At 41.7% G+C, this 25,917-nt stretch overlaps 9 protein-coding genes and 1 non-coding gene across 10 annotated transcripts; 5 read left to right on the top strand and 5 right to left on the bottom strand.

Moving 5' to 3' along the window:
• Positions 1 to 782, top strand: BDB00DRAFT_840957 (protein translocase SEC61 complex gamma subunit). Its single transcript, XM_053124797.1, has 3 exons — positions 1 to 245; positions 394 to 464; positions 588 to 782. Exons 1-3 carry the CDS (start codon positions 125 to 127, stop codon positions 630 to 632), a joined length of 237 nt encoding a protein of 78 aa, XP_052976105.1. The 5' UTR covers positions 1 to 124; the 3' UTR covers positions 633 to 782.
• A 585-nt stretch (positions 783 to 1,367) lies between these two features.
• BDB00DRAFT_769834 (uncharacterized protein) lies at positions 1,368 to 2,794 on the top strand (the record flags this gene model as incomplete). The annotated part of the gene is made up of 5 exons (XM_053119839.1): positions 1,368 to 1,518; positions 1,595 to 1,697; positions 1,815 to 2,194; positions 2,334 to 2,572; positions 2,651 to 2,794. 5 exons carry the CDS (start codon positions 1,368 to 1,370, stop codon positions 2,792 to 2,794), a joined length of 1,017 nt encoding a protein of 338 aa, XP_052976104.1.
• Positions 2,795 to 3,334: 540 nt separating this feature from the next.
• On the top strand, positions 3,335 to 4,927 carry BDB00DRAFT_769889 (solute carrier family 35 member SLC35F1/F2/F6; the record flags this gene model as incomplete). Its single annotated transcript, XM_053119847.1, has 8 exons — positions 3,335 to 3,608; positions 3,695 to 3,724; positions 3,789 to 3,998; positions 4,097 to 4,128; positions 4,218 to 4,342; positions 4,429 to 4,481; positions 4,567 to 4,721; positions 4,802 to 4,927. The coding sequence occupies 8 exons, from the start codon at positions 3,335 to 3,337 to the stop codon at positions 4,925 to 4,927; spliced, it is 1,005 nt and encodes a 334-aa protein (XP_052976103.1).
• Positions 4,928 to 5,124: 197 nt separating this feature from the next.
• Positions 5,125 to 8,706, bottom strand: BDB00DRAFT_594745 (putative vacuolar dynamin-like GTPase VpsA). The gene is made up of 14 exons (XM_053117970.1): positions 8,619 to 8,706; positions 8,372 to 8,548; positions 8,069 to 8,238; positions 7,802 to 7,973; positions 7,642 to 7,727; positions 7,276 to 7,537; positions 7,034 to 7,194; positions 6,620 to 6,949; positions 6,363 to 6,512; positions 6,160 to 6,266; positions 5,770 to 6,070; positions 5,635 to 5,701; positions 5,341 to 5,552; positions 5,125 to 5,255 (listed from the first exon to the last, which is right to left on the bottom strand). The coding sequence occupies exons 2-14, from the start codon at positions 8,394 to 8,396 to the stop codon at positions 5,217 to 5,219; spliced, it is 2,082 nt and encodes a 693-aa protein (XP_052976102.1). The 5' UTR covers positions 8,397 to 8,548; positions 8,619 to 8,706; the 3' UTR covers positions 5,125 to 5,216.
• Positions 8,707 to 9,351: 645 nt separating this feature from the next.
• BDB00DRAFT_840933 (Septin-domain-containing protein) lies at positions 9,352 to 11,689 on the top strand. The gene is made up of 10 exons (XM_053124796.1): positions 9,352 to 9,499; positions 9,575 to 9,671; positions 9,800 to 9,928; positions 10,053 to 10,134; positions 10,227 to 10,364; positions 10,447 to 10,564; positions 10,639 to 10,734; positions 10,815 to 10,911; positions 11,025 to 11,292; positions 11,424 to 11,689. Exons 1-10 carry the CDS (start codon positions 9,464 to 9,466, stop codon positions 11,443 to 11,445), a joined length of 1,083 nt encoding a protein of 360 aa, XP_052976101.1. The 5' UTR covers positions 9,352 to 9,463; the 3' UTR covers positions 11,446 to 11,689.
• Positions 11,690 to 11,694: 5 nt separating this feature from the next.
• BDB00DRAFT_840921 (uncharacterized protein) lies at positions 11,695 to 15,063 on the top strand. Its single transcript, XM_053124795.1, has 9 exons — positions 11,695 to 11,898; positions 11,954 to 12,047; positions 12,195 to 12,630; positions 12,748 to 12,865; positions 12,943 to 13,341; positions 13,428 to 13,515; positions 13,609 to 13,702; positions 13,780 to 14,578; positions 14,653 to 15,063. Exons 2-9 carry the CDS (start codon positions 11,972 to 11,974, stop codon positions 14,986 to 14,988), a joined length of 2,346 nt encoding a protein of 781 aa, XP_052976100.1. The 5' UTR covers positions 11,695 to 11,898; positions 11,954 to 11,971; the 3' UTR covers positions 14,989 to 15,063.
• On the bottom strand, positions 15,064 to 16,138 carry BDB00DRAFT_840912 (activator of Hsp90 ATPase). The gene is made up of 5 exons (XM_053124794.1): positions 16,076 to 16,138; positions 15,716 to 15,907; positions 15,543 to 15,625; positions 15,337 to 15,457; positions 15,064 to 15,237 (listed from the first exon to the last, which is right to left on the bottom strand). The coding sequence occupies exons 1-5, from the start codon at positions 16,110 to 16,112 to the stop codon at positions 15,176 to 15,178; spliced, it is 495 nt and encodes a 164-aa protein (XP_052976099.1). The 5' UTR covers positions 16,113 to 16,138; the 3' UTR covers positions 15,064 to 15,175.
• A 1,716-nt stretch (positions 16,139 to 17,854) lies between these two features.
• BDB00DRAFT_769848 (sterol 24-C-methyltransferase) lies at positions 17,855 to 19,334 on the bottom strand (the record flags this gene model as incomplete). The annotated part of the gene is made up of 5 exons (XM_053119840.1): positions 17,855 to 18,558; positions 18,633 to 18,651; positions 18,751 to 18,833; positions 18,973 to 19,011; positions 19,103 to 19,334. The coding sequence occupies 5 exons, from the start codon at positions 19,332 to 19,334 to the stop codon at positions 17,855 to 17,857; spliced, it is 1,077 nt and encodes a 358-aa protein (XP_052976098.1).
• Positions 19,335 to 21,922: 2,588 nt separating this feature from the next.
• On the bottom strand, positions 21,923 to 23,399 carry BDB00DRAFT_919275 (uncharacterized protein). The gene is made up of 3 exons (XM_053128737.1): positions 23,252 to 23,399; positions 22,633 to 23,172; positions 21,923 to 22,563 (listed from the first exon to the last, which is right to left on the bottom strand). The coding sequence occupies exons 1-3, from the start codon at positions 23,367 to 23,369 to the stop codon at positions 22,262 to 22,264; spliced, it is 960 nt and encodes a 319-aa protein (XP_052976097.1). The 5' UTR covers positions 23,370 to 23,399; the 3' UTR covers positions 21,923 to 22,261.
• An 840-nt stretch (positions 23,400 to 24,239) lies between these two features.
• Positions 24,240 to 24,313, bottom strand: BDB00DRAFT_t90. Its single transcript has one exon. It is a non-coding gene; the product is annotated as a tRNA-Val (tRNA).
• Positions 24,314 to 25,917: the final 1,604 nt, after the last annotated feature.

The following is a 25,917-nucleotide window of genomic DNA, read 5'->3' as shown; positions in this document are numbered from 1 at the left end:
TGGACGGAGAATGTAAAAAAGTCCAATTCCACATTGTTCAGACATCTCAGCAATAAACTCCCTCTCCGTTGTATTTTTCTCTCTTCCTTTCCCCCCACCATCTACAACACACCTTCTTTGAAACATGAACGCCACATCCGCTGACAACGTAAAGGACCAAGTTCAAGAGGTCGTAGAGATGCCCAAGCAATTCTTCAAGGACGGCATTCAGTTTGTCAACCGGTGTCGCAAGCCTGATCAGAAAGGTATATTTTTAAACCAGCGATCAACCACGAAGCAGACGAAGACGACAACACGCGTGTGGTTTCCCGACTTGCTACTATGAGCACCCTCATCAGCAAAGAAAAAAAAAAACTAACATACGTTGTAACCCGTTTCTTTTTTTTTCTTTAGAATTTCTGAGAATTACCCAAGCCGTTGCCATGGGCTTTGCTGCTCTTGGTGCTCTTGGTTACTTTGTCAAAGTAAGGGCGATTCTCGTTGTTGTTTTGGAGGAGAAAGCGCAATAAGATATTATTTGGTGGGAAAAAAAAAAGAGAGGAGGGTATGAAACTAATCTAAATTCTTTTTATTCATCACCGTTGTAGCTCATTCACATCCCCATCAACAATATTCTCGTCGGTTCGGCTTAAAAGAAGCATTGACACTCTAAAAAAATCACCTCTTCCGAATATCATGTCTCTTTTCCCGTTAATAACTCGCTACTCATTTCCATATATTATTCAACAACATAAAAAGAAAGGTCACCAATAAATGACACCCCACACTTGTATGTGCTGCTCTTGTGCTTATAGAGATCCGTATTTTTATTTGAATTCTTGCTGTATCGATATATATGATGGGCAAAGATACAAGCACTCGAGAAAAGAAGAGGAATCAATTTGTGAGTGGGGCGAAGGCTACTATGCAATAGTACAAAGGTCACAGTAAAAGATCGTCAACGAAGACACATCTTTTGACCGCGTTTGCTGTATTATTTGATCTGATGAATCAACAGTTGTTGACGAGCGGCTCTAAGTAGTATGCATTGTCCCATACAAAGGTGCACGACGAGTGAAGAAGACGCTCGACACGTAATCTATCGATACATAAGAAAAGCTTGTTATTCGACATCCAGACTATAGTGTTCACTTATTTTATCAGCAAATCTAGCGCTCTGTGATGTAGATTAGAAAGGTTTCTTGGGAAAGTGTAAGTCTCCCTTCGTTGAAATAAAAGAGCTGCGGAGGTGTGGGTGGAGTTTTCCAGAAGCTTTTGGGTACGCGTTGGCGAGAGGAAAAATAAGTGCGACAAAAAGAGCCGTTGCTCCCTCTCTTCTTCTCTTTCACTTGTCTATTCTTACAACTCATTCACCAACACATTTTCCCATGGCCGACGACAACAAGCAACAAGCCCTTGCCGAAAAGGATCTCGGTAATCAAGCTTACAAAAAGCGTCAATTCGATGAGGCCTTGTCCCATTACGAAAAGGCCTGGTCTTTGGACAACACCAACATTTCCATTTTGACCAACAAAGCAGGTAAAAAAAAAAAAAAGAAAAATCAACAGTCAATTGTGAGTTACGAAACTGACACTATTTTTTCTTCTGCCAACAGCTGTTTTGTTTGAACAAGAAAAGTTTGAGGAATGTCTCAAGGTTTGTGAGGAAGCTGTTGAGACTGGCCGTGGTGTTCGCGCTGATTACAAACTTATTGCACGGTAATTTATCATACTTAATCCATAGGAGCTTTCTGTTTCTCCCTACTAAATATTTCTCGCTCTTTCTCTCTCTCTCTCTCTCTCTGTGTGTGTGTTTGTGTGTATTTGATTGCTTAGTGCCCTTCAACGTGCCGGTAACGCATCCGTCAAGCTGGATCAACTTGACAACGCTGTCGAATACTACGAAAAATCCTTGACGGAACACCGTACGCCAGACACTTTGCAGAAGCTCCGTGATGCTCAAAAGCTCCAGAAGGAACGCGAAAAGGCCGCCTACCACAACCCTGAATTGGCTGACAAGGCCCGTGAAGAAGGCAACAAGCTGTTCAAGCAACAAGATTGGCCCGGTGCTATTGAACAGTACACTGAAGCCATCAAGCGTAATGATAAAGATGTGCGCCCTTACTCCAACAGAGCTGTATGCTACCTCAAATTGATGGCTGTCTATGAGGCCGAAAAGGATGCAGACAAGTGCATTGAACTGGATCCTTCCTTTGGTAAGCTTTTTCGACATTCCTTGATCTCTAATGTCGATTATGTGGATATGATATCGCGCGTATCAAAACAAAGATGGAAAGGGAAGAGAGAACCGGGCCCGTGTAACTAAAACGTGGGGTCACTTTTTCTTTTCTCTAGTTCGAGGTTATATCCGCAAAGCCGCTGTCGAATTTGCAAAGAAGGAATACCAAAAGTCGATCGATGCGCTCCAACTGGCCCAAGAACATGATAAGGAGGGCAAGAGTGCTCGCGAAATCCAGCAACAACTGCAAAAGGCCTATACCGCCATGAACCCCATGGCTACTGGCGGGGGCGCAGGTGGCGAGGAGTCTCAAGAAGAAGTGTTGAAGCGAGCAGCTCAGGATCCTGAGGTCCAGGTAACCACAAAAAGAATTTGCAGACAGAGACGTTCCTTTTGCCTGTATGCTGACCATCTTTACTGTGTCGTATAATAGCGTATCCTTGGTGACCCCGTCATGCAACAAATTCTTCAGCAAATGCAGCAGGATCCCAAGGCTGCACAGGAACACTTGAAGAACCCACAGGTGGCTAGCAACATTCGCAAGCTGATGAACGCTGGTATTCTGCGGGTAGCATAGTTGGTGTAAAATGGACATAATAAAATTCTCATTCTTTTCTGCTGTGAATTATATTGGGAGGAAGGAGTGCTCATGAAGAGGCCTAGAACTACAGGGACTCTCATGATTAATACCGTATGGATCATTCCGTTGCGGATAAGGGAGAATTGTAAACAATTCAAATGTGCTACAATATACACTTGATGTAAACCAATAAGCTTGTGTCTTTGTTTTCATTCTGACAATGCTGTACTACAGTCGCAAAAGAAAATAAGAAAAAGAGAGGACACGTGCCGCTTATAATACTGGTCGACATCATCATCGTTATTCCGGTCATTGTCTCCCTTCCAATGGGTTCCCGGTAGTTTTAGAATATCACCATCGTACTATAACCACTGCACCGTGTGTTAACTTAAAATTCATGCGTTAGGCCTCAGGTGACTGTCACCCGTCCGTCCGACCGACCGACCGACCGACACCCCCCAAAAAGCCCTCATAAGGTCGAGTTTTATTAAGGCAGGGGGAAAAAGTTGGAGGCTCGAAATGACATTGCTCGTTCTCATGTCGTTATTACGTGATCGAGGGCAATGGTTATTGCCACTTTGTCTCGGACAGATCTTATCTCTTTGCATTACTGGTACCAGTGTTGCATCCTCGGCATTATGGACACGCTATTCCATCAGCATACCTTACACTCAGAATTTTTGTACATATTTGGTTTTGTTCGTCGTGCATACTTTGCGCTTTCATCGCAAGAACAAAAAGAGGAGCAGCCATGGCAACGATCTCGACGATCAAGAACATGAACAACAATCACGCAACAATCCTTGGTATTGTAAGTGTATTGTAAAATAGAGTTCTCTTGATCGCTTATGTGAAAATATCTGTGCCATTGACCGCAGCTTTCATTTTTTTGTATAGTCTTTGGCTTCTCTTTTGCAGACGTCCAAGGTAATTTTAAGTCATGAAATATTGGCAGCAGCAACAAAATATATTCAATAATGTATGAAATTAGCAAATATCCTGGCTGTTCTTGCGTTCAAAAGCACTTCGGTTCTTTCAGCACTTATTGTCTCGTCTTGGACTCTACCATGCATTATGCTTCTTTCAACTTTATGCCTCGGGTACCGGTACCAGATCGGTCATTTCGGCGGTGTTGTCTTGTGTCTCTTGGGACTTTTTATGCTTATTTGGGCTGATACCATGTCTGATGAAGCTTCAACAAGTATGGAGTCATAGATGGTTTAAACAACAGGAAATGGACACTCTTATACTTACACAAACACTGTTTCTCTCCTATGTCTCTTTATACACCATCTCTAGATAACCATAGCTGGATCGGTGATCTGATTTGCGTAAAGTATCTCATGTTACACTGTAAAAAGTGAGATGCACTTATCACTAACCACGTGCTCCTAACTCAACGCACAATTTCGTTTGACAGTTGATTAGTGCGACCTTATATGCTATTAGCAATGTTACTGAAGAATATCTAGTGAACCGTTGCTCTACAGAAGAATTCTTATCGCGAGCAGGTTTCTGGGGCTCTATCTTGAGTGGGATTCAAGCGTACGTATAATAACAACATGCGTTTTCTTTTATAAAACAAGTCTTAAAAAATAACACAAAAATCACACCTTGCTTTTGCATTTTAGCTTAACATTTGAACATGCTGAATGGCTTTCAATCGATTGGCAATGGAATGCTGGTATGTGCATAGAGAAGAAAGAAAGAAAAAAAAGTAAAACAGATGATGAACATATTATTAACATGTGTCGACCGAATCACATCAGTCGGTTTGATTTTGGTCTATATAGTATGCTTGTCATCCATGTATTCGCTTGGCCCCACGCTCTATCGAATATCAAACGCAACATTCATCAGCATGAGCTTAATCACTGCTAATTTCTACTCCTTGTTAGCAGGCCTACTTTTTTTGGATGCCAAGGTAAATGTACTTTAAAAGTGGAAAAGCTCGCTGTCCGTTGTATTAAACTTTAATTCTACGATGAAACAACAACAAAATAGATGCCACCTTTTTACCCATTAGCTTACATCCTTGTCATTTGCGGTGTCACCTTATACAATTTAACTACTCCTCCACGAACAAATCATAACGAATACCAATGTATAAAGAACGACAGCGAATCCTGAAACGCAATACAATACATTACAATAGAAGATACCTTTGCACATAAACTTTTTTGCCACAATATCAAGCATTGCACACATACGTGTTCTCATGAATAAATAATCCATAAAACAAATTGTGCAGCATTCAACTTACGGTTATTTGCTCCACTGGGGCAAGCTCTGCTAGAACTTTAACTCATTGTCTATTATCACTTGTATACATACAAACATACCATGTCTTTTTATTGAATCATCCGTTATCAAACACAACAAGAGGAGGAACGACAAATTTTTAAAATAAAGGGTATCATCAAACAGATGCGACAATTTCATCAGCCTTTTGCAATGCCTATAACAAATTCATAGTATTGGTAACCAGGGAGAAACACCATAAGAAAGACTCTAAATATGGTCCTTTAAGCTATTGTTCTTACCTCAATCATCTTCTTGCATTCCTTGCGGCGTTCTTGAGTATATTCGGATTCTTGTAAAAGATCATCCAGCACTTCAGCTTTGTACAGTTCGGATAACAACTCCCGCTGGAGCTCTTCCTTGGCATGTGTCACAAGGTTCAACATGATTGCCTTAGGAACCATATCGATCATTGTTCGCTTTACAATGTTGTAGTAGGATTGGATGAGGAGCTCTATAGAAAGCATGACCTTGAGAAAGACGCGTCCTCATGTTTCATACACATAGCGAGAAAGAAAATTGTACTATTCACTTACTAATAACTTCTGTCTCCATATATTCACGCTCAGATAATGCACCCGTTGCTTTAAGCGAAGATGGTGGCTATAACGTCATGAGATTCAGATACAAGTAGGAAAAAAAAAGTCGATAAACAATTCCAGCCCACTTACAGTTTCCATCGGTGCATTGGGTTTCTTGGCCTTTTTTGGTCCAGCAAAGAAGCTTCCAAAGAAGGATCCGCTTTGGTCGCCCGAGCTATCCAAACTGGTCGAGCTTGAGTTCTTGGTTTGTAACGCAGACAAGTGATTTGGCTGGAGCTGTTGTTGGTGTTGATGTCGACCGCCTTTACCCGTGCTTTCTGGACCAGTAGGTTGGGTTGGTTTAGGATGAAGTTGCTCGTTCACGATAGCGATTGCTTGATGGCCGTTTAAGAAATCTGGATGGGCCGTATTGATATAGCAGGCTTCCATGCTGTTATCATTCCGTAAAACATGGATGTTAATATCGTCGCCAAAGTGCCAAAAAAACAGCTTCATCATAAAAAAGATTAAACAACTTACGCAACCAAATCCGAGACCAACTTGTTAGTAGGCGCAGTTGCCTTTTTGAAAAAGGCAAGCACTACCTGGTAGAACTTGTCTTTTAAGGCTGGAAATCGCTTAAAGAACTGATATAAATATCAACACCAGTATCCTTCCAATTAGTACTTTTCTACATGCTGTACAAAGTTATTCAAATCGAGTAGTTTTAACAGAAATTTTACCTGCTTGTTCAACAGCTGACCCAAAATTCGGACCAGTTCTTCATACACCATGGTAATACATTTCATGCTTGGGTCCTCCAAACGCTTAATCTGCTTTTTGACAATAACTTCAAAAGCGGTTGTTGCTACGAATAAAGCTGGTGACGAGCCCTACCGGTAACAAGAAGGCAAAAACAGAGAGCATGATGACAATCTAGAGACTCATCCTTGTTGCCCTAACGAGAATCGATACAAAAGCATTGTTCGATGCAACTTACAGAAGAGTTATACAATATCGTTCGAATTTCAGAGTCCTTGCTTTCATCCAATGGATCGATTGACTTTACACCGTTGGCATATAGCTCATGAAACACAAAACTAATGCGTGCACCGCCCGAAAGCTCGAAACTGGACAACTCGTTTGAATTACCGTCAATGATGGTACGGAACTCGGTGCAAAACTCGGTGATGATGTTGAGAACCATGCTGGCCTGATTGTCACTCAAAGGATCACCAAGCTGCGCCAGCTCTTGCTGATATTTGGCAAGTGCATTCTGGATTTTAGCCTTGATCTCTGGCAAAGTGTTTTTGATATGATGCATCAGAATCTATAAATATATGTGTAAAGCATTCTTTTGTTCATTAGGCACACTTTCCGAGAGCTTTTTTTTATTCTTCATTGGTATACTTGCCATGTTCAATTTGCGTGCCAAAAAGGGAGTACCGCAGTATTGAGCCTTGCTTCGGTATGAAGGGTGGTTCTCGAAAAAGTCTCTTTCGGCCTCCAGAGCTTTGGAGATTGATTTCTTGGCTTCAATGTCTCGCTGGCCACGATTGATTACGGGGACATAGCCTATGCAAACAAAAGAAAACCATCAATAGGTTTTCCAGCTGGTGTTGTTGCTGAGTGATCAAGTGGATATGAAGCAATTACCTAATCTGAGTGGAATCATACGCCCTGCCAATATATCAATGACGTCGGTTCCCTGATCCATCAAATCAACTTTTGTTAAGACACCGATTGTCCGCAATCCTTCTGGATCGACTTCACGAGCCAGTTTTAAACCATCCGAATTGGCAAGATCGGTATTAGCGGCTGTAACGGCTAGAATGATGGCGTTGGGCTTGGTGATATATTTCAGAATCATTTCACGGATTTGTTTCTCGATATCTTTAGGCTGGTCACCAATAGGAACCTTTCACATATAAAAAGACAAAAAGAAACAGTGACGCCATCGTTAGCGGATAGGGACACAGGTAGTTCTCTTTGCGCTTATTCTTTAACCCCCATTTGCCTTACCTTTGTCAAACCAGGCAAATCTACCATCGTCAGGGTCAAAACGTTGGGCGAAAATACTCTGAGGTTGATTGGCTGAGGCGAGATACCTAACATGAACGATACTCGTCAGCTAACTATTTCTACATAAAGTGTGAAAGAGACTCTTAACAATAGCGGGTACCTTGGTTCTTGCCCGTCTTTAGCTCTGTGTCTCTTACAATCTCGTCGCGGATCTTGTCAAAGTCATAAAACTTTTGTCCAGGAAGATGGAGGAATTCACCCCACTCGTCACCCTCCTTGTCAGAAGAGTTTGACTTATCCGTACTAGCAGGTCTGTTGATGAGTTGCAGAATCTAAAAACAATAATCATAAAAAGCAGCTCAGTAAAAGGTAAAAGCTCTTTGGCAAAACAGTAACGGAACTTCTTTTTTTTTGTATTTTATATTACCAGAGGACGGCGAGTGACAATGCCGGTACCTCTTGGCAAAAAGTCGCGTCCGACAATGTTTTCCAAGACGGAGCTTTTGCCACTCGACTGTGAGCCGATGACAGTGATTTGTGGCAGATCGACAGGATTATGCACGCCAACGGTTGCAAATGCATCTTGAAGCTTGTTGACTAAATATATAATAGTAACAGGAAGGTTGTATATGTATATATATTTGAGCAACAGCGCGTAGAAGAAGCTCAGACACTCTTTTTATACATGACAGGTCTGGCATGCAAAAGTTGAGATGAGAAGGCTATATACCGGTTTTTATGAGCTGGCTATCCATGTGCGTGTAATAGAGGACAAGTTGTTAGACAGAGCGGAAAGGTATGTGTCGGGTTTCGCGCTTCCGTGCGATACGGCATTGCGTTTCGGGATTTTTAGATGCATTTGCTACTATGCTATTTGCGGGATCTCGATCTAATTGGCTGAAGACAGCTTTACATGCGTGTGTGTTACAATGATCGGCTCAAATTACGTGTATTAAATCAATGTAACGTTTTTTTACCTTGGCCACATCCATCTTGATTTGTCTTACAGCAGAAAACAGTCAAGATTTCTATCTTCATTTTCTCTTGCTGTTGTATAGCAATACCGATACAGCCCTATTTCATATAGAGCTTATGTTTGTTAGCTCACTTTATGCTGTTCGCAATATATGTTAATACAAATCGGTTTTCATAGAATAGTTATAATGGGACGCTCTTCGTATTATAAACAACCGCGAACATCATCAGCGTACCACCATTCTTATTACATGGCGGTGATAGCTCGATGTGGTTTCCAGAGCAATATAAGCCCTTTCTTTTGGCAAGGTAGTCTCTAGGAATTGAGTCATGAGGAACAGGTGCCAACAATCTAGGCGAATCGGAGGTACGCACTTTTTTTACTCTATTTTGTTACCCCCTTTGACCAAAAGGCGACCATGGGAAGAAGGCGTATGCAGGGAGTTGAAGGAACAAGGACGTCCGTTTTCTTTTCTTTGCCAATCTTTGCGGCGAATAACGTCGTAGAAAAAGAGATATATAGACTATAATGAGTCAGCTGCAATGGGTACTAATTAAATGTCGTCACCAAGCAAGGCGACGGGTAACGACAGCAACCGTTGTCATCGTAAAGTTCTTTGGTCGAGGCAAATTCCACCCATTCCAACTCGTCTTTTACCCCGCATGCGCCCTAGATCCTTGCTTGTCCCTTTTCTTTCCTAGTTGCGCTTCCCTTTTTCTCTTGACCCGTTTCTTCTTCCCCCCCCTCTCCTCCTCTCTGCTCTCCCTTCGTACTTGCTCTTTCTTTTTCCACTCTCTCTCTCTTTTCTCTCTTTTCCCTCTATTTTCGTATTTTTGCACACTTTCAATGTCATCAACATCGCTTATCGTTGAACCATCATCGGTAGGTCCTGATACTTCGTTCTACAATGGCCGATGGTGGATACAGACTAAATAACAGCCTCTCAACTTGCTTTAGACATCACTTGAAGGATACGTTGGTTTCGACACCATCACTCAGCAAATTGAAAAGAAGCTCTTGAAGAGAGGCTTCCATTTCAATGTCATGGTTGTTGGTCAGTATGACTTCCTTTGCTCCATTGATCGATCTATACTATCAAACAGCATAGATACCAGGAATTTGCGAGAGCCTACGTTATTAACGAAAGATGATCAACATACACGTATCACTGCTGTTACTCAGGTCAATCTGGTTTGGGCAAGTCCACCTTGGTCAACACCATATTTGCTTCGCACTTGATTGAAAGCAAGGCACGTTTGGCGTCGGACGAACCTCCAAGACAAACTACTGAAATCCAGACTGTTTCTCACTGCAAGTATTGCCTCTGTTCATTCTGCCTTATCCCGTGTATTCTTACTCTGTTCTGCATTTTTTAACTTATCCGTTGCTTTGCGTTAACTGTCTGCTTGCTTCTTCCTGCTTGCTGGCTGCACAGTGATTGAGGAGAATGGGGTGCGTCTGAGACTCAATATTGTAGATACCCCTGGGTATGGAGACCAAGTGAACAACGAGAACTGGTATGTACGACTTACTATATCCGCTACAACACTTTGGAAATAGTTGATTCCCAATGCTAAGCTCTACCAATCGTCATCATCATCTCCATTAGCTGGGAGCCAATCATCAAATACATCAAGGACCAGCACTCGGCTTACTTGCGCAAAGAACTCACCGCTACTCGAGATCGCTATATTCAAGATAGCAGAGTTCACTGCTGCTTGTTCTTTATCACTCCTACAGGCCATGCGTAAGTGTATTTGCCTACTTGTTCTCTGCACTCCTACCCTTCTCCCAATTCACTTATGAACACCCTGATATAAAAATATTAGGCTCAAGCCGATCGATATCGTCGTTTTGAAGAAACTTTCGGAGGTTGTCAACGTCGTTCCTGTGATTGCTAAATCTGATTCACTCACTATTGAGGAGCGTCACGCGTTCAAGCAAAGGGTATGAAAGGATACAATATCTGTTATGAGATATACGTTGTGCTTCCTTTTTACTTACCACAAGGATTGTATTAGATCAAGGCCGAGCTTGTATTCCACAACATCAAGCTGTATCCTTATGAGAGCGATGAGGATGATGAGCAAGAACAGGCATTGAATGAAAGCATTCGCGTATGTTTTCCATTTGCCACTAACTGTGTGTACAGATTACCTATTGTTCATGACTGACTTATCATTGTCGCTATCAATAGGAACTTCTTCCTTTTGCCATCGTGGGCTCGGAGCGTAATGTTACAATCGATGGCAAGCCAGTTCGGGGAAGAAAGAACCGATACGGTGTAATCAATGGTAAGAAAGATATATATTTCATTCAGCAGCCAACTCATTAAACAGATAGCTGGATGTTAAGGGCTGTAAAAATCCAAATGTCTGATACGCTCATTCTACTCATTCTGAAATAGTTGAAAACGAGGAACATTGCGAGTTCATTTACTTGCGCAACTTTTTGACGCGCACACACCTGCAGGATCTGATTGAAACCACGGCCCAGATCCACTACGAAGCTTTCCGCGCCAAGCAGCTTTTGGCTATCAAGGAATCTACACATCCTTCTGGCTCCAGTACAGGCACTCAATCTTCAGCTGCTACCAGTCCTCAAGAAACTTTGCCCAACAGCCCAGCTTTGGGTGTCAGTCCTACCACCATTGGAAGCCCTGCCCAATCCAACAAGTAAGTTAAGAAACGAGAAGATTGTTTCCTTTTGCTTTATTTTCCTTGTTCCTTTTCTAAAGATTCATTCACCAGGGCATAGTCATTGATATTTCTCTCTCCTCTTCTCCGTCCGTGTTTTGTTTGTGTAGATCTGTGCCAGCATTTGGTTAAACCCTCCCGACTTGTCCTTTCCAATTCTTCTTTTTCCTTTTGAATTTTCGATTTTGTTCTTTTTCTTATTTTCTCCCTAATTATTACTTTCCGAGAGAGGGATGTTGAATCAGCAGCAACATATATCCAGTATTATTAATACAGTTTTCTCATTTTTCGTCGAATCTTATTATAAGTTAAACTTTTCCTCTTCTATTATTAGTGCATTAAACTACCGTTATTGGATTTTTCCCATTGCTTGCGTGACACCACTTGCCTGTTAATCTTTCATAATATAGCACTGGTTCGGTTCTACATAGACTCTTCTGCTCTGGGTATATACTACAGCATATCAAATCAGCGTTAAGCTTTGCCATTGAGACAACGTGCCACTACACAGTTCATTACACGCGGCAGTCTTTGTTGTCGAAGAGGGCTGTTTACACATCATACGAGAAGTCGGAGAGAGACACGGTAAGACGCCAACAAAACGGCGGCTATTTTTGCAGTAACACCAACTTTTACAAAGATAAAAAAAAAGTCGATTATGCCAGGCAAACGTAAAAGATCGAATAATGGCAAGAGTGATTTAACTGATTCAAAAGCAAAAAATCAGGCAATAAGTAAGCTAAATACTCTTTGATACGTGTACATACGTATACATAGTATAATGTTTTACCACAAGAAAACTACGAAATGAAATCTTTGATCGTAGCTCAATTGTCCTATTTCTAACAACCTTACTTGCGCGTGCAAACAACAAAAACTAGCAGCAACTCTCGCTAAGCAGTTAAGATCAGTCAATGTCCATTCAGAAAAAATAAACATTGTTGAACAAACGATTCCAGACGTGCAAACAAACAGTATCAAAAAGAGGCCGGCAGGATCACCGAGCCCGATGAGCGCGATCGCCGCACGTAAAGCAGCAGCAGTAGCTTCATTGTCTTCTACCTCCTCCTCTTCTACAGCAACACCAACGACAGACATAGTCGAAAAAACAGACACTACCGCCACCGTTACCACAACTACAACACAAGTTATTCGTAACGCGATTACACCGCCGGAAGCTGCGCCTGATCGCGAATCTACTTCAACCTCCTTGAACTCGTCAAAAGGCCACAAACAACAACTACCCAGCAGTACAAGTCCTATCAATGATGAATCATCGTTTGCTTACAAACCATTTCGCAGAAGAGATCCTAGAATGTGAGTCAGATTTGATGTTGTGCCTTACTCATACGCATGTATGCCTATATATGTGTGTATTTGTATGGTTATGAATTGAGAGATAAGAAAAGAGACCAACTAATCACTATAATAAAGTGCATTGACAGACAGCAACCTTGTGTCCGCTTTTACACCTTCAGAAGCCAACATGCGAAAATTCACTTTAAAGAACGTCGACGAAACATGCTTAATGGTCGGCCTTCAAAAGAATGAGGTATTGATGGATCATTATGAAGCACAGAAAAAAGTGGGCGAACCAGTAGCTTTAATGCGTACTAAAATTGGGATTAGAAAATTGTATTTGCCGGCAAAGCGTTGCTGGCACCATTATCAGGTGCTGTATCTATCTTGGGCTTTACTTTACAACCTTCCTCGACAGATCACATTGGCTTTTATCCTGCATTTTCGCCCAAAACGCACTCATTGCTCGACATTCGACCCGTGGACGGAAGCAATGTTGTCCAACGAAAGTCAACGCTCTGCGTGCCAATGGACGACGCAGTTAAAACTGCGCTGGAAGACATGGATGCTCAGACATTCGAAAGTGTATTTCTCGTCATGGACATGCTATGGTGCGGTTTGGACGATATCGAAGATTTGGCCGAAGTACCACGGGGTATCTTTGAGCTACGGATGAATAGCGAACATCCGACAATGACGGCTTTGGATAGTATACCCGGCTTTCAACCCGTAAGTTCGGCCATCTCTGTCTGAGCATGTGTGCGATGTGTGGACGTAACTAGGCATATGTATTTGGAAATTAATGGCAATTTTAGCTTTTTTCAATAGTTCCCGACGTAAAAGCCATGGTTATACCACCTGTCTGGGAAACTTGTTTACATAAAGCATTAGAAAGTGAACAAGGTAAGAAAATGCCAAGTCAGTGCACTCGCATGCTACTGTCTACATATGAACATAAACATACGCTTACACACATTTTTTTATATGAAAAATCAGAACGGCGAACACCGTTCGTAGGCATCACTTGCGGTAGCAAAGATATGGGCAAATCCACATTCACTCGATATCTAACAAACTCATTGCTGAACAAGTAAGGAAGGGGATTACTGATCTATCTAGAGAGCAATTCTTTATTTCTCATTTCTCACGAGATGTCTGTTTTCTCAGGCACAAAAAGGTCGCGTATTTGGAAACGGATGTCGGACAAAGCGAGTTCACGCCATCAGGGATGGTGTCACTACATATAATCGAATCACCTGTCTTGGGACCACCTTATACACACCAGCATATTCCGCCCGTTCACAGCCACTATATCGGTGCCTTGTCGCCGGCCATTAATCCAAGTCATTATTTGGATTCAATCGGCCACCTTTTACACCTATACAAAACAGAATACGACAACCAGATCGATGTCGATAATGCCGATCTCGTTCCACTTATCATCAACACACAAGGATGGATTGGCGGCCTTGGATACGATCTGTTAATAAGCATTATTAAACAGGCCGCACCAACAGACGTATTTGTCATGCATAGTTCGCAAATGGATGCTTCAAGGAACTTGCCTCCGACCTTCACGGTTGCTATTTCACCTCCTCCTGAGCAAGGGCCGTCGCCATCCATGCATTATTTAGAATGCGCGGTTAATCCACTGGCGCCCAAGTTTTCTGCGCAGAGTTCTCGAGAGCTCGCCTTGATCTCGTATTTACATCAAGACTTACATAACGTTGGACATATTGGGCAACCGTGGTGGAATTTTCAGGCAAGAATTGTCGATAAACTCCCGTGGGTTCTTGATTGGCGAAAGGGTCTACTGGACGGTGTCTGGTTCTTGACCGAAGATGTTCCTCAGAGCCAAATGTTGTACGCATTGAACGGGACGCTCGTTGCTCTGGTTGGATCATCCCTAGACGAACAACGATCCCGGCAACAGTCCAATGCACCTGAATCCACAAACGACCAGATCGTAAGTTTCTTTCTTCCCTCTGTAACTGTATGTTGTACAAAAGACACTTACAAACCGATTACTCCTATCAAAAGATCCCTCCTATTTATTTTCGTCCTTCAGAAAACCCTCCACCTGCACCCGGCAGCACTCAATGCTATGGTTTAGCTGTGATACGAGCAATTGATCCAGCCAACCATGCATTCCATATTGTTACGCCTTTACCACTTGCCACGCTGAAGAAAGTAACGGCAATCGTAAAAGGAAACATTGCATTACCTGTCTCCACTCTACTGGATCAACACAACGGCAATGGCAATGGAATCGCTCGGCAACCTTGGAACAAGGTACCTTATCTGGAAAGAAGCATTGGTGTAAATGGTATTGGTGCTATCGCGACGAAAAAACGACGGATCAAGATACGAAAGTGATATAGATCACATGTATTTCAAGGATGAATTTGAAACAAAAAAAACGACTTGCGCGTGTAATAATAAAGAAGATGATGCAGATTTTTGTTACTACTAATGTTGTATGTGATTAAGTAACTTGGAATGAGATAATGTCTAAACACCGTGGTGGTGTGGTTTGTGAATTGGGATTTGGAACTGATAGTAATTAAGCAGTTGCTGCGGGGTTGTTCAGCTTGGAAGGATCAATGTAGACGTCGTTGCGGTGAGCTAATGATAATAATAAAAAGGTTTAGCATTAAAAAAAGGAGATCGCATCCTATACAATGCGATGAGAAATCGCTATGCGCTTGTAAACAAGATCCTTACTGGCAATCATGTCATCAGCAAAATTTCCGAGCTTTTCGCATATCAGTGGTTGCAATTGTTTTCGGATAACAGGCTTAATGGGCTGCTTAGCGGACGAATCCTCATTGATAGTGATGTCAAACTGTCATAAAATTGTAATACCTATCAATGTTGCGCTCTCACTTTTGACGGGACTTTGCATACAAATGACTCGATTGTCAGCTTACCACATAATCATCCGCCTCAGAATCATGCGCAACTTCGGGAATCGTGATACTGCCGGATACTTCGGTGCCATCAACCAACTCACCTGTTATATGAGAATATCAGCATAAGCAATTCCTTAGTAACAAAAACATTCAATTTCCAACAAGATAGAGAAAAAAACACTTTGCGTTACCTTGAAAACTCAATTTCAGGGACACATCATAGATGGTGATAATCTTGCCCTTTCTCATGTTCAAATCAACATCACCGGAGCAATCGTCCAACTTGATAATCGACACCGTGTGACCATCCTTCTCAGTTTTGAGACCTTCAAGCTGTTCGGCAAAATATTTTTGTGCCCAGTTCAAGCAGTTCTTGTTGACCCTTTTGTTGTTGTTTTTTTTTCATCGCAGCAAAAACAACGAATAAGTTGGATTGCCAAATCTAACTTCTTTTCTCGAATGGTGAAGTAATATTACTTACCAGTGCCTAACATATCAAAAGGTTAGAAACAAGGTTTCTTTTCATTTGAAAGAGAGATTTTGTTATTTTAAGTACCAATTGTTGACGTTCTTCCAGTTTGACGACATTGAACTTAATCGAGCAGAGAAAATTATAGAAAAAAAAGGAATGTGTACTACCCCACAGCGGCTGATAAATTGACTCCTTGAAAAACCAAGCGGTGTGTAGTGAACCAACCACCGTCTGTCGCAAAATCAATTAGTTTCATACTTCTTGCACATGTGTATTATACGTTTAAGAATGGCAATCTTTTCAAAATAAACCTTATACGAAGGCATAGTCAGTAATTGTAGCAGTAATAGAATGCTCTTTCTCAGCACCAATACTAAGGTGACTATAGCAGTAAAAAGAGCAGATTCAAAAGTCAATCATTTATTGTTAAGGAGATATTTATAGAGGCCCATACTACATTCTAAGTCTTCAGGTAATTGAGAGTACTACACACGCATCTTTGCATGACCCAAATTAACCTAAACTTCTGACAACACATCTCTCGTAGCTTAAGTATACTCTCAGCTTTCTCAGAGATATTGTTAAACTCTTTGATAATAACTATATAAAAATTGAGCAATTTTTTCTTGAAGCTGCATGTATAGACAGCCTCGGAGAAAGGTGGAAAAGTATCTTTACCGCTATTAGATACGCCTATGGTTTCATAAGTATCGGCTAAAACAAAGCATTACAATGTAAATTGTGCCTAAAAAGCATATCGGCATTCTACGCTAATGACGGTGTTACTAGCAGGCCAGGGCGACGGATTCGATATTTGAATGATGTCAGTCCAACTCAGCAATCCGCATATGTTGTCTCGTTCATGCAACCTTGAGCGTGAGAGTAGTGGACGGTGCACAAACCTCGACGCCTGATTTTGTAATCGATTACCATAAGAGGCGCACCAGCCATTTCAATAAGTAGCTCGCATATAATCAGTGCTCTTTTGCTGCGTCGCTGATTGTTGGATTACGAAATCTTTAAACGTGGAGTAACTCAGTATAAAGAATTTTCAACCATCAACTGCTCGAATTCAAAGATGCAAAATGAATGTACTTCCCTACTTTCCTCGATTCAACCAGCGTCTTTCACGAAAAACATACAAGCAAATCGATTTCTCTGGTGACTTACACGGTTACTTTTGTAAGCACAAAAATATGCATGACTCTCATGGAACGCACGCATTGATAAATTGAGTCGAAAATGGTGCACATACGACCTGATGGCTTCTCATTTATTTGTGTGTGCCTGAGAAATGTCAAAAATAACGCCTATTTACATACGTTTACCCATCGAGTTAGCAAATTATGTACGTAACCCCTTCGCCCCATCAGTAAATATCGGGAAAGCTCGTGTTTCCGCGGGAAAAATGTTTTAAATTGTAAGTTTGATAATCAGGTGTGACAAAGAAAAAGCCAACGTCTTTTTAAAAAGAAGAAGATGGTGCCGGGTCTAGTCCAAGAAGGAGAGAGTGCCGAAGAGTACACAAGTAGTTTGCGAACAGCGCAACCTGTTTTTTAGCGTGCTGAGAAACTGATTAATCACTGTTCTCCTGGCTGCATATCCATCCGGATGCAAAAAAACAAAAAACGCGGCCGGTGTAGCCGACATGGCGTAAAAGGTCCCGTGTGGTGTATAGACACGAATGATATGGATAAGCCGCGAAAAAGAGATATACCATGAGGGATAACCTCTCCCCATACGCTCCAAATTGTGGCGGTCTGTTTAGCACAGTGATATTACAAGATGACAAAAGAGCTTTATATATTAAACCAAAAATTATATATAGAGTATACATAGATGATAAGGTGGTAAGCTATTAGTTCAAAGGCTTTTCGACGACAAAGAGGTACATTGGCGTGAAAATACCCATCTCGCCGCCAGCAACGAGCATTTCTGCCGCACTGTTTAAGAGTTGTGACGTTTCCAAGACACCCGGCGGCACCACGCTGAACTTGTTCAAAAATGTTAACAGGCTGTTTGTGTAGAATCGACCCCAGGGAGATCGAAGCATCCCACGAAGGCCCTCGGGTTTCTTGAGTGTGTAGTACCACGGTACAGTGGCAACATCGACCGGCGCAACATCGCCTTCCTCGATAACCTTGAAGCCCACTGATTTTGCAGCCGCTAAACACTCCTCCGTAGAGTATAGCTTAGAAATAGAGTTACCCTCCTCGATACCGTGAATCACACGACGATGTGAAACGTCGTTTGGATCGTACTTGCCCGTCGTGCACCATTCGTAGCATGCAAATCGTCCTCCTGGCTTCAGCACTCGGTAGATTTCACTATAAACCATTTCGAGGCGTGGAGCATGGACCGTTGCCTCAACCGAAAACACGGCATCAAATGTTTCGTTTCCCAGGGGCATCTCTGTAAAGTCGCCCTTGATAAAATCCGTGTAGTCGCTCAAGCCGTACTTGGCGGCATACGCAAAGCAGCGTTCGATTTGATATGCGTTGTTGTTGATCCCTGTAACATGTGCATAGCCGGATGACTTCACAATCTCACGCAAAGGACCACCTAGACGATGTTGCAATGCGTGAGAGACTAGAACTATTGCTCGCTTGATTTGGATTAACCGTGTAACAACTTACCTACGCCGCAACCAACGTCCTGAACAAAGCCAAAGCATATAATCACACGAGTTCAATATTCATCTACCATTGTCTTTTATGTTCTCACCCCAACCTTCTCCTATATGTACAGACGTACCAAAACCCGTTCGCCCTTCTTCAAACCAAGCTTCAAAGCAAGAAATGCTTCGTGTCGCTTTATGTTCTCCTCAAATGAGTCTCCTAGGTTACCATAATATCATAGATGGGTCATGCTTTTCCGTTAGATTCCTGCATCACAGAACACAAACCTTATAATATATCCTGCATACTACCAGGCTGCTACCTGTATGTATCTTTTTTTAGTTTCCCTTTCCCTTACCTTTATATAACTTTGCAAAATGGAACGATTGGCCCCAACCTATACAACCGTCGGTCTTGTTGTCAGTCTTGGAAAGTCAATATCAAACGCACAGCAGTGCTTATAATATAAGAGAATGACAGTCGTTTACCATATTCATAGAAATCTGTGACAAGATCATAAAAGGCATTTGTCATGTTTTGGGCCTGCTCCCGTCGACCATCAACAAAGGTCTGGTTATCCGCCAATTCGGCCTCCTTCTTCTGCGACCAATTGCTATAGTAGTTTTCGGCGACTTTCTTGTTAAGTTTGGAGTTCTTCTGGGCCACCTTCTTGAAAAATCCGCTTTCTTCAAGAACAAGATCACCATGAAGTTCACGCATCAACCGGACTTCTTCGGTTTGCTTATCTACGGCAAGGGCCATCGTTTGTTTATAGTTGTAGGAGGAGAAAAAAGGGGGAGCGATCTGAAGCGGTTATTGAGAGAGATAAAGAAGAAGAAAAGAAAAGATGGGTAAATCTGCTTGCGGTAAGTATTTAACCTGGTTGACAAAAACAGGAGAAATAACCGCCGTGGATCGGGCAAAACTTTTCTTAGCATGTATCCATGCATGGCTTTTTGGATTTTGCTGGCTGACATTGAGGATAAGCAAACAAAAACTCAAACACAACATCAATGCACTCACCCGAAGATACAAACACAAGCGACACACCGTTAACAGTTTCCTTATTTTCCTTTATTTCATTGTTTATGCATTCGTCTGCACGCCAAAATCCAGCCTTCTCAATCCTTTTTCTTCTCAATTTCTAGATCAAACTAATCAGATTAGCGTCACTAGTTTACTCAATCGTCTGACCTTTGAACCGTACCTCATTCCGCTCGATAAGTTCGCCGATATAATGTCCACAGCTTTGTCATTGGTGGCACCCATGGTCGACTCACCTTCAGCACTTGGCCGACGATCCTCACTTTTATCCGTAACAATATTTACCTTCCTATTAGCCTGATAACCCCTGCCTTTCGTCATGTAAATATTATTTCCCAAGTACATCATGTGGTACGTAACGGTACGCTAGAGCAGCGTACGGCTGCGAGTGCGCGCTCTCGTGCGTGCGCGCCCGTGTGTGTGTACGTGAGTCTTGTGTATTGATAACATATAAGGGTGGCGTTAGGTTGTACATCCTCATCTACCTTACCTAGCCTGTCGCTTAGCTTGAGTACACATTTACTAAAACAGTAACGTTTCACTGACCCTGTTCGCACTACATTCAGATGGGTAAAAGTATAGCTCTAATTTTTGTACGTAGCATGGAATCTAACCTTATTTTTTATGCTGCGGAAACCAGGGCAGCACAGCGGTGTCGAAAAGTAAGCTTCTAGCGGGTGGGCCTACGTGGCGCTCGTCGATCACTCTTTTGTTTCGGAATGCGGGTAAATTTTATCGGGATTTCCAAATTGGAAAACTTGGGGGGTGATAACATCATCAAGATTAGTTAGGACGGAGCTGGGTTGCCGTATGGTTCATGATGGCTAGTTTTGGCATCTGGATATAGGAATCCATAAGTTTCTCACCCTTGTAACTGTGTTGACATGGATTTAGACGGTCACTATCATCAATATAGGACATGAAATTATATATCAGCGTTGTTAATACCAATGACAGCATACAAACACGTTAGGACGCAAAAAAAAAACCTGTTTAAACCTTTCTCCGTGCTCAGACCATCGTCGCCGTCCAAAACCGGGTAAGGTTCCGGTAATTCCTAGTGGCTAAGAAAACTTTGGCCGGTACTTCGCGTATGTCTAAACGGCCATGCTATGCGGTTTTATTAAAAAAAAATGAATAAGATTCGGCACCATTGGATGACAAGATATACATAGGACTTACCACTCAAAAATTTCAATGTTAAACTAAGAGGACCATTTGAGAATTCATGATACATATAGCCACGGTGGAACTCTAATAACAACAGGATAACATCGGCCGTTTGTTTGCGTAGTGTGAGCAGTCTGAAGTTTCACTGTCTACCACTAGCAGCAGTAAATATACAGTCGAGCGGTACAACTGATGTTTGTGGGAGTTCAATTCAATTTTTGATAATGTTCCCAGCTTACCCTTCTTGAGAGTCGAATTGGCAGTGCAACTTGCTGACAATTTGAGTAGTATTGCGGGCTCTTTCCTTCTGGTACAGAACAAAACAGAGTATTCCCGCGATCTACTGGCCATACAGCTGTTGCGTTATATGTACACTTGCTCCTCGTTGGGACAAGCCGGATTATGAGTATCACATCGTTCTGGAGCGAAAAATTGTTTGCTTTTCGCAGAGAGCGACGATGCCGCACGCCCTCCTGTAATTATGGCAGTCTAAAAATGTGATATTTAACCCTAGCGAGCATACAGCTCTTCCCGCCGAAATATTTTCAGAATTGTATATCGCTTTTTGCGCTCACTTTTATTAGACGGGCCATTATACAGGTAACGATTGATACGCTCATGGTGGTTGGATACAAGCAAAGGAAAGAAAAAGATGGGAAAACAAAAAAAAACTCAGGGGTCTTGGCATTTAACATGTAGAAAACAAGGAATAGTCCGCTTCAATAAGTTCTGCCAGGGCATAGACGTAAAATCGTTGTCATACCGCGTTCAACTGTGAATTTTTTGTCACCAGGTCAGATGTAGCGCAATACGTGAAAGCATTGAATAATCGTCCAGGCTAAAAGTACAGCTGTGCAATTATACGTCTCTGCGTATGGGTGATAGCAATAAAACCACGCGTACTCTTGTATACAAAACATTGCGATAGATGTTGCCTTCCTGGAAATACTTATCATGAAATGTGTCCATAGCATCTTTGCTTATCAAGTGCCATACATGCTTAGTATAACCAGTAAAATCGTATCGTGGACATTATTTATTGATCCAGGGGCAATATATGAGATTTTCGCTGCACTATATAAGGTGTTACATGAATTAAGATGCGTGCTAGAGAGGTAAAAGCTGGATCTCGCAGATCCCATCATCAACACTTAAGTCATGTAATAAAAGCACCTCCAAAGGGGATCTTAAAAGGTTTGTTAGGTATAAATATTGGGGCTATTTTTGAGTGCCAAAAAAATAAATAAATTGTCACGCTGCTCCTTCAGTATCGCTGACAGGGACGATGTGCAATAGGAAGTTATAAAATTCTATATGTAATCACATTTACACACCAGCAACAGAAGTTGATAATAAAAGGATAATTACAGACAAGTAACTACTCTGTGATTGCGTTTTGTGATAGCGATATTGAATCAAAGGAATAAATACAATTACATTATACTACAGCGTGAACCATCGGCTTGTTTACCTTCTAATCCCTCTAGTGCTTTTTGTGCTTCTTTACCGATGCTCCCTCCTTTATTCGCAGCTTCTTGAAACCAATGCTGTGCTTGTGTCAAGTCCCTCTTTACACCATGGCCCTCCATATACATTGCTGCCAAATTTGCTTGAGCCAGCTGAAATCCTTGTAAGGCTGCCATTTTAAAGAATTCAGCAGCATTGAAAAGGTTTGTTTCAACACCATGTCCTTTTAAAAAGCGAAGCCCAACATTATACTGTGCTTCCGGCATACCTAATCAAAATAGCGTTTAATAATGGGGTGCTGGGGGAATACAGTTGTAGGATATGAGATTGTAATTACCTCGCATGGCTGCTTTTTGAAAATGCTTAAATGCCTTTATCTGATCCTCCTTGATGACTTGACTCGATGAATAATATACGCCAAGCATGAACATACATCGAGCATTACCTTGCTGTGCGCCCCGTTGGAAATAATCCATGGCCTTCTTGTGATCCTGATTCACACCATAACCGATTCGATACATTCTACCAAGTTCGACTAGGGCATTGTCAATACCTCCTTTAGCAGCTAGTTCATATAGCTTTATAGCGGCCGGGATTTGATCTGGCTGTGTACGCATCAAAATGGATGCTAGATTCATTTGTGCGTGTGGATGCCCCTTCCGTGCCAGTTCGGAAAACAATTTGATACCAGTATCTTCATCTTTCGGTACACCACGGTAGCCTCGATAAACCATGCTCGCAAAACTGAATGCTCCCCGATCATCACCATTATCCTTTGCAGCTCGGTAAAGTTCCAGTGCAATCGGTGCGCCATAAGTTGATGTTCGGATGATAATGTTGGCTAGCGCTGCTAACTCGGAAGTCTCGTTGTCTGCAACTAAATGAAAATAAAAGATGAGCTTGGAATTTTTCTTCTCTAGTCTTGATGGGGTTTTTCTCATTTTTACAGTCCATACTTCTTAATAACTGGCCGCTATCAACTGGTTCATCATTTTGAAGCTGCTTAAGTATATGATCCACTGCAGCCTTTTGTTTTTCTATTGATAGACTTATTTGCTTGTTCTCTAAAAGCATCTGCAACTCGCTATCTTGTGGAAGGACGTCTAGAGCAAAAAAAGGACAGTTGGTAACAGATTTTATTCAAGCATAACAAAGAGAAAGCATACCTTCCACCTTAATCTTCGCAGGAAGACTTTCAAACGTTTCATTTGAGATCTTGTTATTATCCAATCTAGGCACGTTGAGCAATGCACACAATGAGCCTTTTGTTTTCAATCTACAAATGCATTTAGGCTACCGCAAGTTGCGAAGCTTACTGCTTGCTTGTTGATTCGAGAAACGGTTCAAAGATGCCACCGATTGATTGTTGAGCATTGCGTGAGTTACCCAGACGACGCGCCTTGTTTGACGCAACTGCAGTTACATGAACCGAGCGACCGTTCAGTGCCGCTTTATGTGACAGATTCGGCAGTACTCGATTAGTCGTAGATCGCGTTGTAGTTTGTAGAAGAGTTCGCTGTCCCTGACTCTTTAACATCGTTTGATTGTAATCGGCCAGCTGCCGTGCTGAAGCAATAGGAAAAGCGGGAAAGAAACACAGGCTGCAAATAATTTGACAGATCCTGGTACAATATATCCATGGAGGGTTTTTGCCTTCTTTTGATTACCCATTAAATATATACTTTTCCACAAGTTTACTGCAAACGTTCCATTGTTTTATTAGCCTTTCTCGCTCCTTTTTTTCTGGTGGAGAACGCCTTTGTTAGTCTCTCGCTTTCTCCAAATTTAAAAACCTATACCAAATAACATGAAATCCCACCAGCTAGGTTATAAAGAGAAATTGCTGCTGCTGGTGACCCTAACAGAGACCAACAACGAAGCATTAGAAAAAAGAAGATTGAATTTAAAAAAATGTCCAACTCCAACGTCTTCCAGACTTTGAAGTGACGCGACGCGGGCTCGAACCGCGGACCTCCTGCGTGTGAAGCAGATGTGATAACCAACTACACCATCGCGCCTTTTTTAGAAAGGTTATTTGAAACACTAATATATCGGTTTTGCTTAAAAAAACGGCGCCGGCAAAATAACATAACCGATTTCCCGATTATTTAGCCGGTGTCGGACCACAAAGGTGTCACACCGATGGACTGGAAAAATATATTATGCAGTACTTGCTGCTTCTAAAGAATAATAATTACGAATGTCTCCAAGTTGAAAAAGCTTGGATACTGCAAGTCATTAATATAAAGTGAATTCACTCACTATTTACCTGTTCGAATTAATAATGGGTAGACTATAGTCTTAGATGGTTTTATGTGAATGTCGTTCTTCATCTCCTTAATTTTTGGTTTTTAACAAAGTTGTGAGTTGTGAGAAAAAACTAGCAGCTAATATCCATAAAGTTTTAAGTTCCATATTTATACCAGCTACAGTGCTACAGTAGCTTTTATAAATAAAGCTAGCTACAGCAATAAGGCAATAAATATATTTAGCATAAACTCTGAAGGCAGCAGCAACAGTAATTAGTTTTCTTCCTTATTCTCACATATATACTATTATTGTAGCCGATTGTAAAAAACTTACAGTAGTAGAAGAGTTACGACACAGGAGTGAAGATAATATAAAATATATCCTATTAAGACCCTTCTTGTGGATACCCCACAGTCTGTCTATTAGTTGAATTGGGTTACTATAGTACTGCAAATGAACGGTCATCAGCTACCTACATCTTACAATTTGCTTATTGTCGGCCTATTCGCCGATACACATATAAAACAATCTGACGTAATATTAAACACACAACAAGTCAATAAGCTGAGTCAATCCTCTTCCATGCGTGGATCAAAGTCAACACGGTATATCAAGTCAACAGAAGACAGCGACGACGGTTAACGACAATAGCATTGAAGCAAAAATGCGGTAGCTGCAATGACAAAAAAGTCTCGATGGTACTGCCTTGGCTGCATGGATCGCTTTATGATCTCCCTACGACTTTGAATTAGCCACACTAACTTATATATGTCTATGATGACCGATTGATCCAGGTGCTTGTTTTGCAAAGGGTCAAAGCGCTAGACTTGGCATAGATTGCACAGCGAAAGTATGCAAGCTACTACACTATGGCGGCGTGTTCCATGACCAATTTTGCGATCGACACACAACGATAGCCAGTTATGTAACAATCGTAGGTCTTTTAAACAATGTTGACAAACTTACCAAACTACGAAATGGCATAACGTAATTGGGAAGGTCACCTTCATATTCTGTGATTATGTATAGTCGAGAAACTAGAACCTGTCAGTGACCAATGTATCGCAACGAAAAGCAAGGTTGCTGGAGCCAAGTGTGTTGGCGATATCAATTGCACCACCAAAAAAAAAGCAGCAAGCATCCCAAAAACTTCCAAAGGAAGACGTCGCAAGGCACCTGCTGACTATAATAATCGACACACGGTATATATGTGGCAGTTGCTACTTCTTTAGCGATATGGCATATGGTACCAAAAGGAAGATTCGTGTTCATGCATAAACAGAGAACGACGAATTGATTTGAATCAATCCAAGGTATAAAATATCACAAACAATTAGACCGTGCCGAATACTTTTCAAGGTTCTCGTCATTG

Source organism: Zychaea mexicana (genome assembly GCF_025766255.1).
Source record: "Zychaea mexicana strain RSA 1403 chromosome Unknown BDB00scaffold_80, whole genome shotgun sequence".
Taxonomy (NCBI): Eukaryota; Fungi; Mucoromycota; class Mucoromycetes; order Mucorales; family Lichtheimiaceae; genus Zychaea; species Zychaea mexicana.
Note: the sequence above shows the minus strand (reverse complement) of the source record. Positions and strands in the feature narration are given on the sequence as shown.

Bases quoted from the DNA above. Each gene is read 5' to 3' on its own strand.
- BDB00DRAFT_840957 (XM_053124797.1), top strand. From the start codon at position 125: ATGAACGCCACATCCGCTGACAACGTAAAGGACCAAGTTCAAGAGGTC. The intron at 246-393 runs GTATATTTTTAA...TTTTTTCTTTAG, and splicing joins TCGCAAGCCTGATCAGAAAG to AATTTCTGAGAATTACCCAA. The intron at 465-587 runs GTAAGGGCGATT...TCACCGTTGTAG, and splicing joins CTCTTGGTTACTTTGTCAAA to CTCATTCACATCCCCATCAA.
- BDB00DRAFT_594745 (XM_053117970.1), bottom strand. From the start codon at position 8,396: ATGGATAGCCAGCTCATAAAAACCG. The intron at 6,071-6,159 runs GTAAGTTGTTTA...GAATGATAACAG, and splicing joins TTGGTCTCGGATTTGGTTGC to CATGGAAGCCTGCTATATCA. The intron at 5,553-5,634 runs GTAAGTGAATAG...TGCTTTCTATAG, and splicing joins TATGGAGACAGAAGTTATTA to AGCTCCTCATCCAATCCTAC.
- BDB00DRAFT_840933 (XM_053124796.1), top strand. From the start codon at position 9,464: ATGTCATCAACATCGCTTATCGTTGAACCATCATCG. The intron at 9,929-10,052 runs GCAAGTATTGCC...CTGGCTGCACAG, and splicing joins AATCCAGACTGTTTCTCACT to TGATTGAGGAGAATGGGGTG. The intron at 10,135-10,226 runs GTATGTACGACT...CATCTCCATTAG, and splicing joins CAAGTGAACAACGAGAACTG to CTGGGAGCCAATCATCAAAT.
- BDB00DRAFT_840921 (XM_053124795.1), top strand. From the start codon at position 11,972: ATGCCAGGCAAACGTAAAAGATCGAATAATGGCAAGAGTGATTTAACT. The intron at 12,631-12,747 runs GTGAGTCAGATT...ACTATAATAAAG, and splicing joins CGCAGAAGAGATCCTAGAAT to TGCATTGACAGACAGCAACC. The intron at 14,579-14,652 runs GTAAGTTTCTTT...TCCTATCAAAAG, and splicing joins AATCCACAAACGACCAGATC to ATCCCTCCTATTTATTTTCG.
- BDB00DRAFT_840912 (XM_053124794.1), bottom strand. From the start codon at position 16,112: ATGTCGTCAAACTGGAAGAACGTCAACAATTGGTACT. The intron at 15,626-15,715 runs GTAACGCAAAGT...CTCATATAACAG, and splicing joins CCTGAAATTGAGTTTTCAAG to GTGAGTTGGTTGATGGCACC. The intron at 15,458-15,542 runs GTAAGCTGACAA...ATTTTATGACAG, and splicing joins CTGAGGCGGATGATTATGTG to TTTGACATCACTATCAATGA.
- BDB00DRAFT_919275 (XM_053128737.1), bottom strand. From the start codon at position 23,369: ATGCTTTTAGAGAACAAGCAAATAAGTCTATCAATAGAAAAACAAAAG. The intron at 23,173-23,251 runs GTATGGACTGTA...ATTTTCATTTAG, and splicing joins TAGCGGCCAGTTATTAAGAA to TTGCAGACAACGAGACTTCC. The intron at 22,564-22,632 runs GTAATTACAATC...TATTTTGATTAG, and splicing joins TCAAAAAGCAGCCATGCGAG to GTATGCCGGAAGCACAGTAT.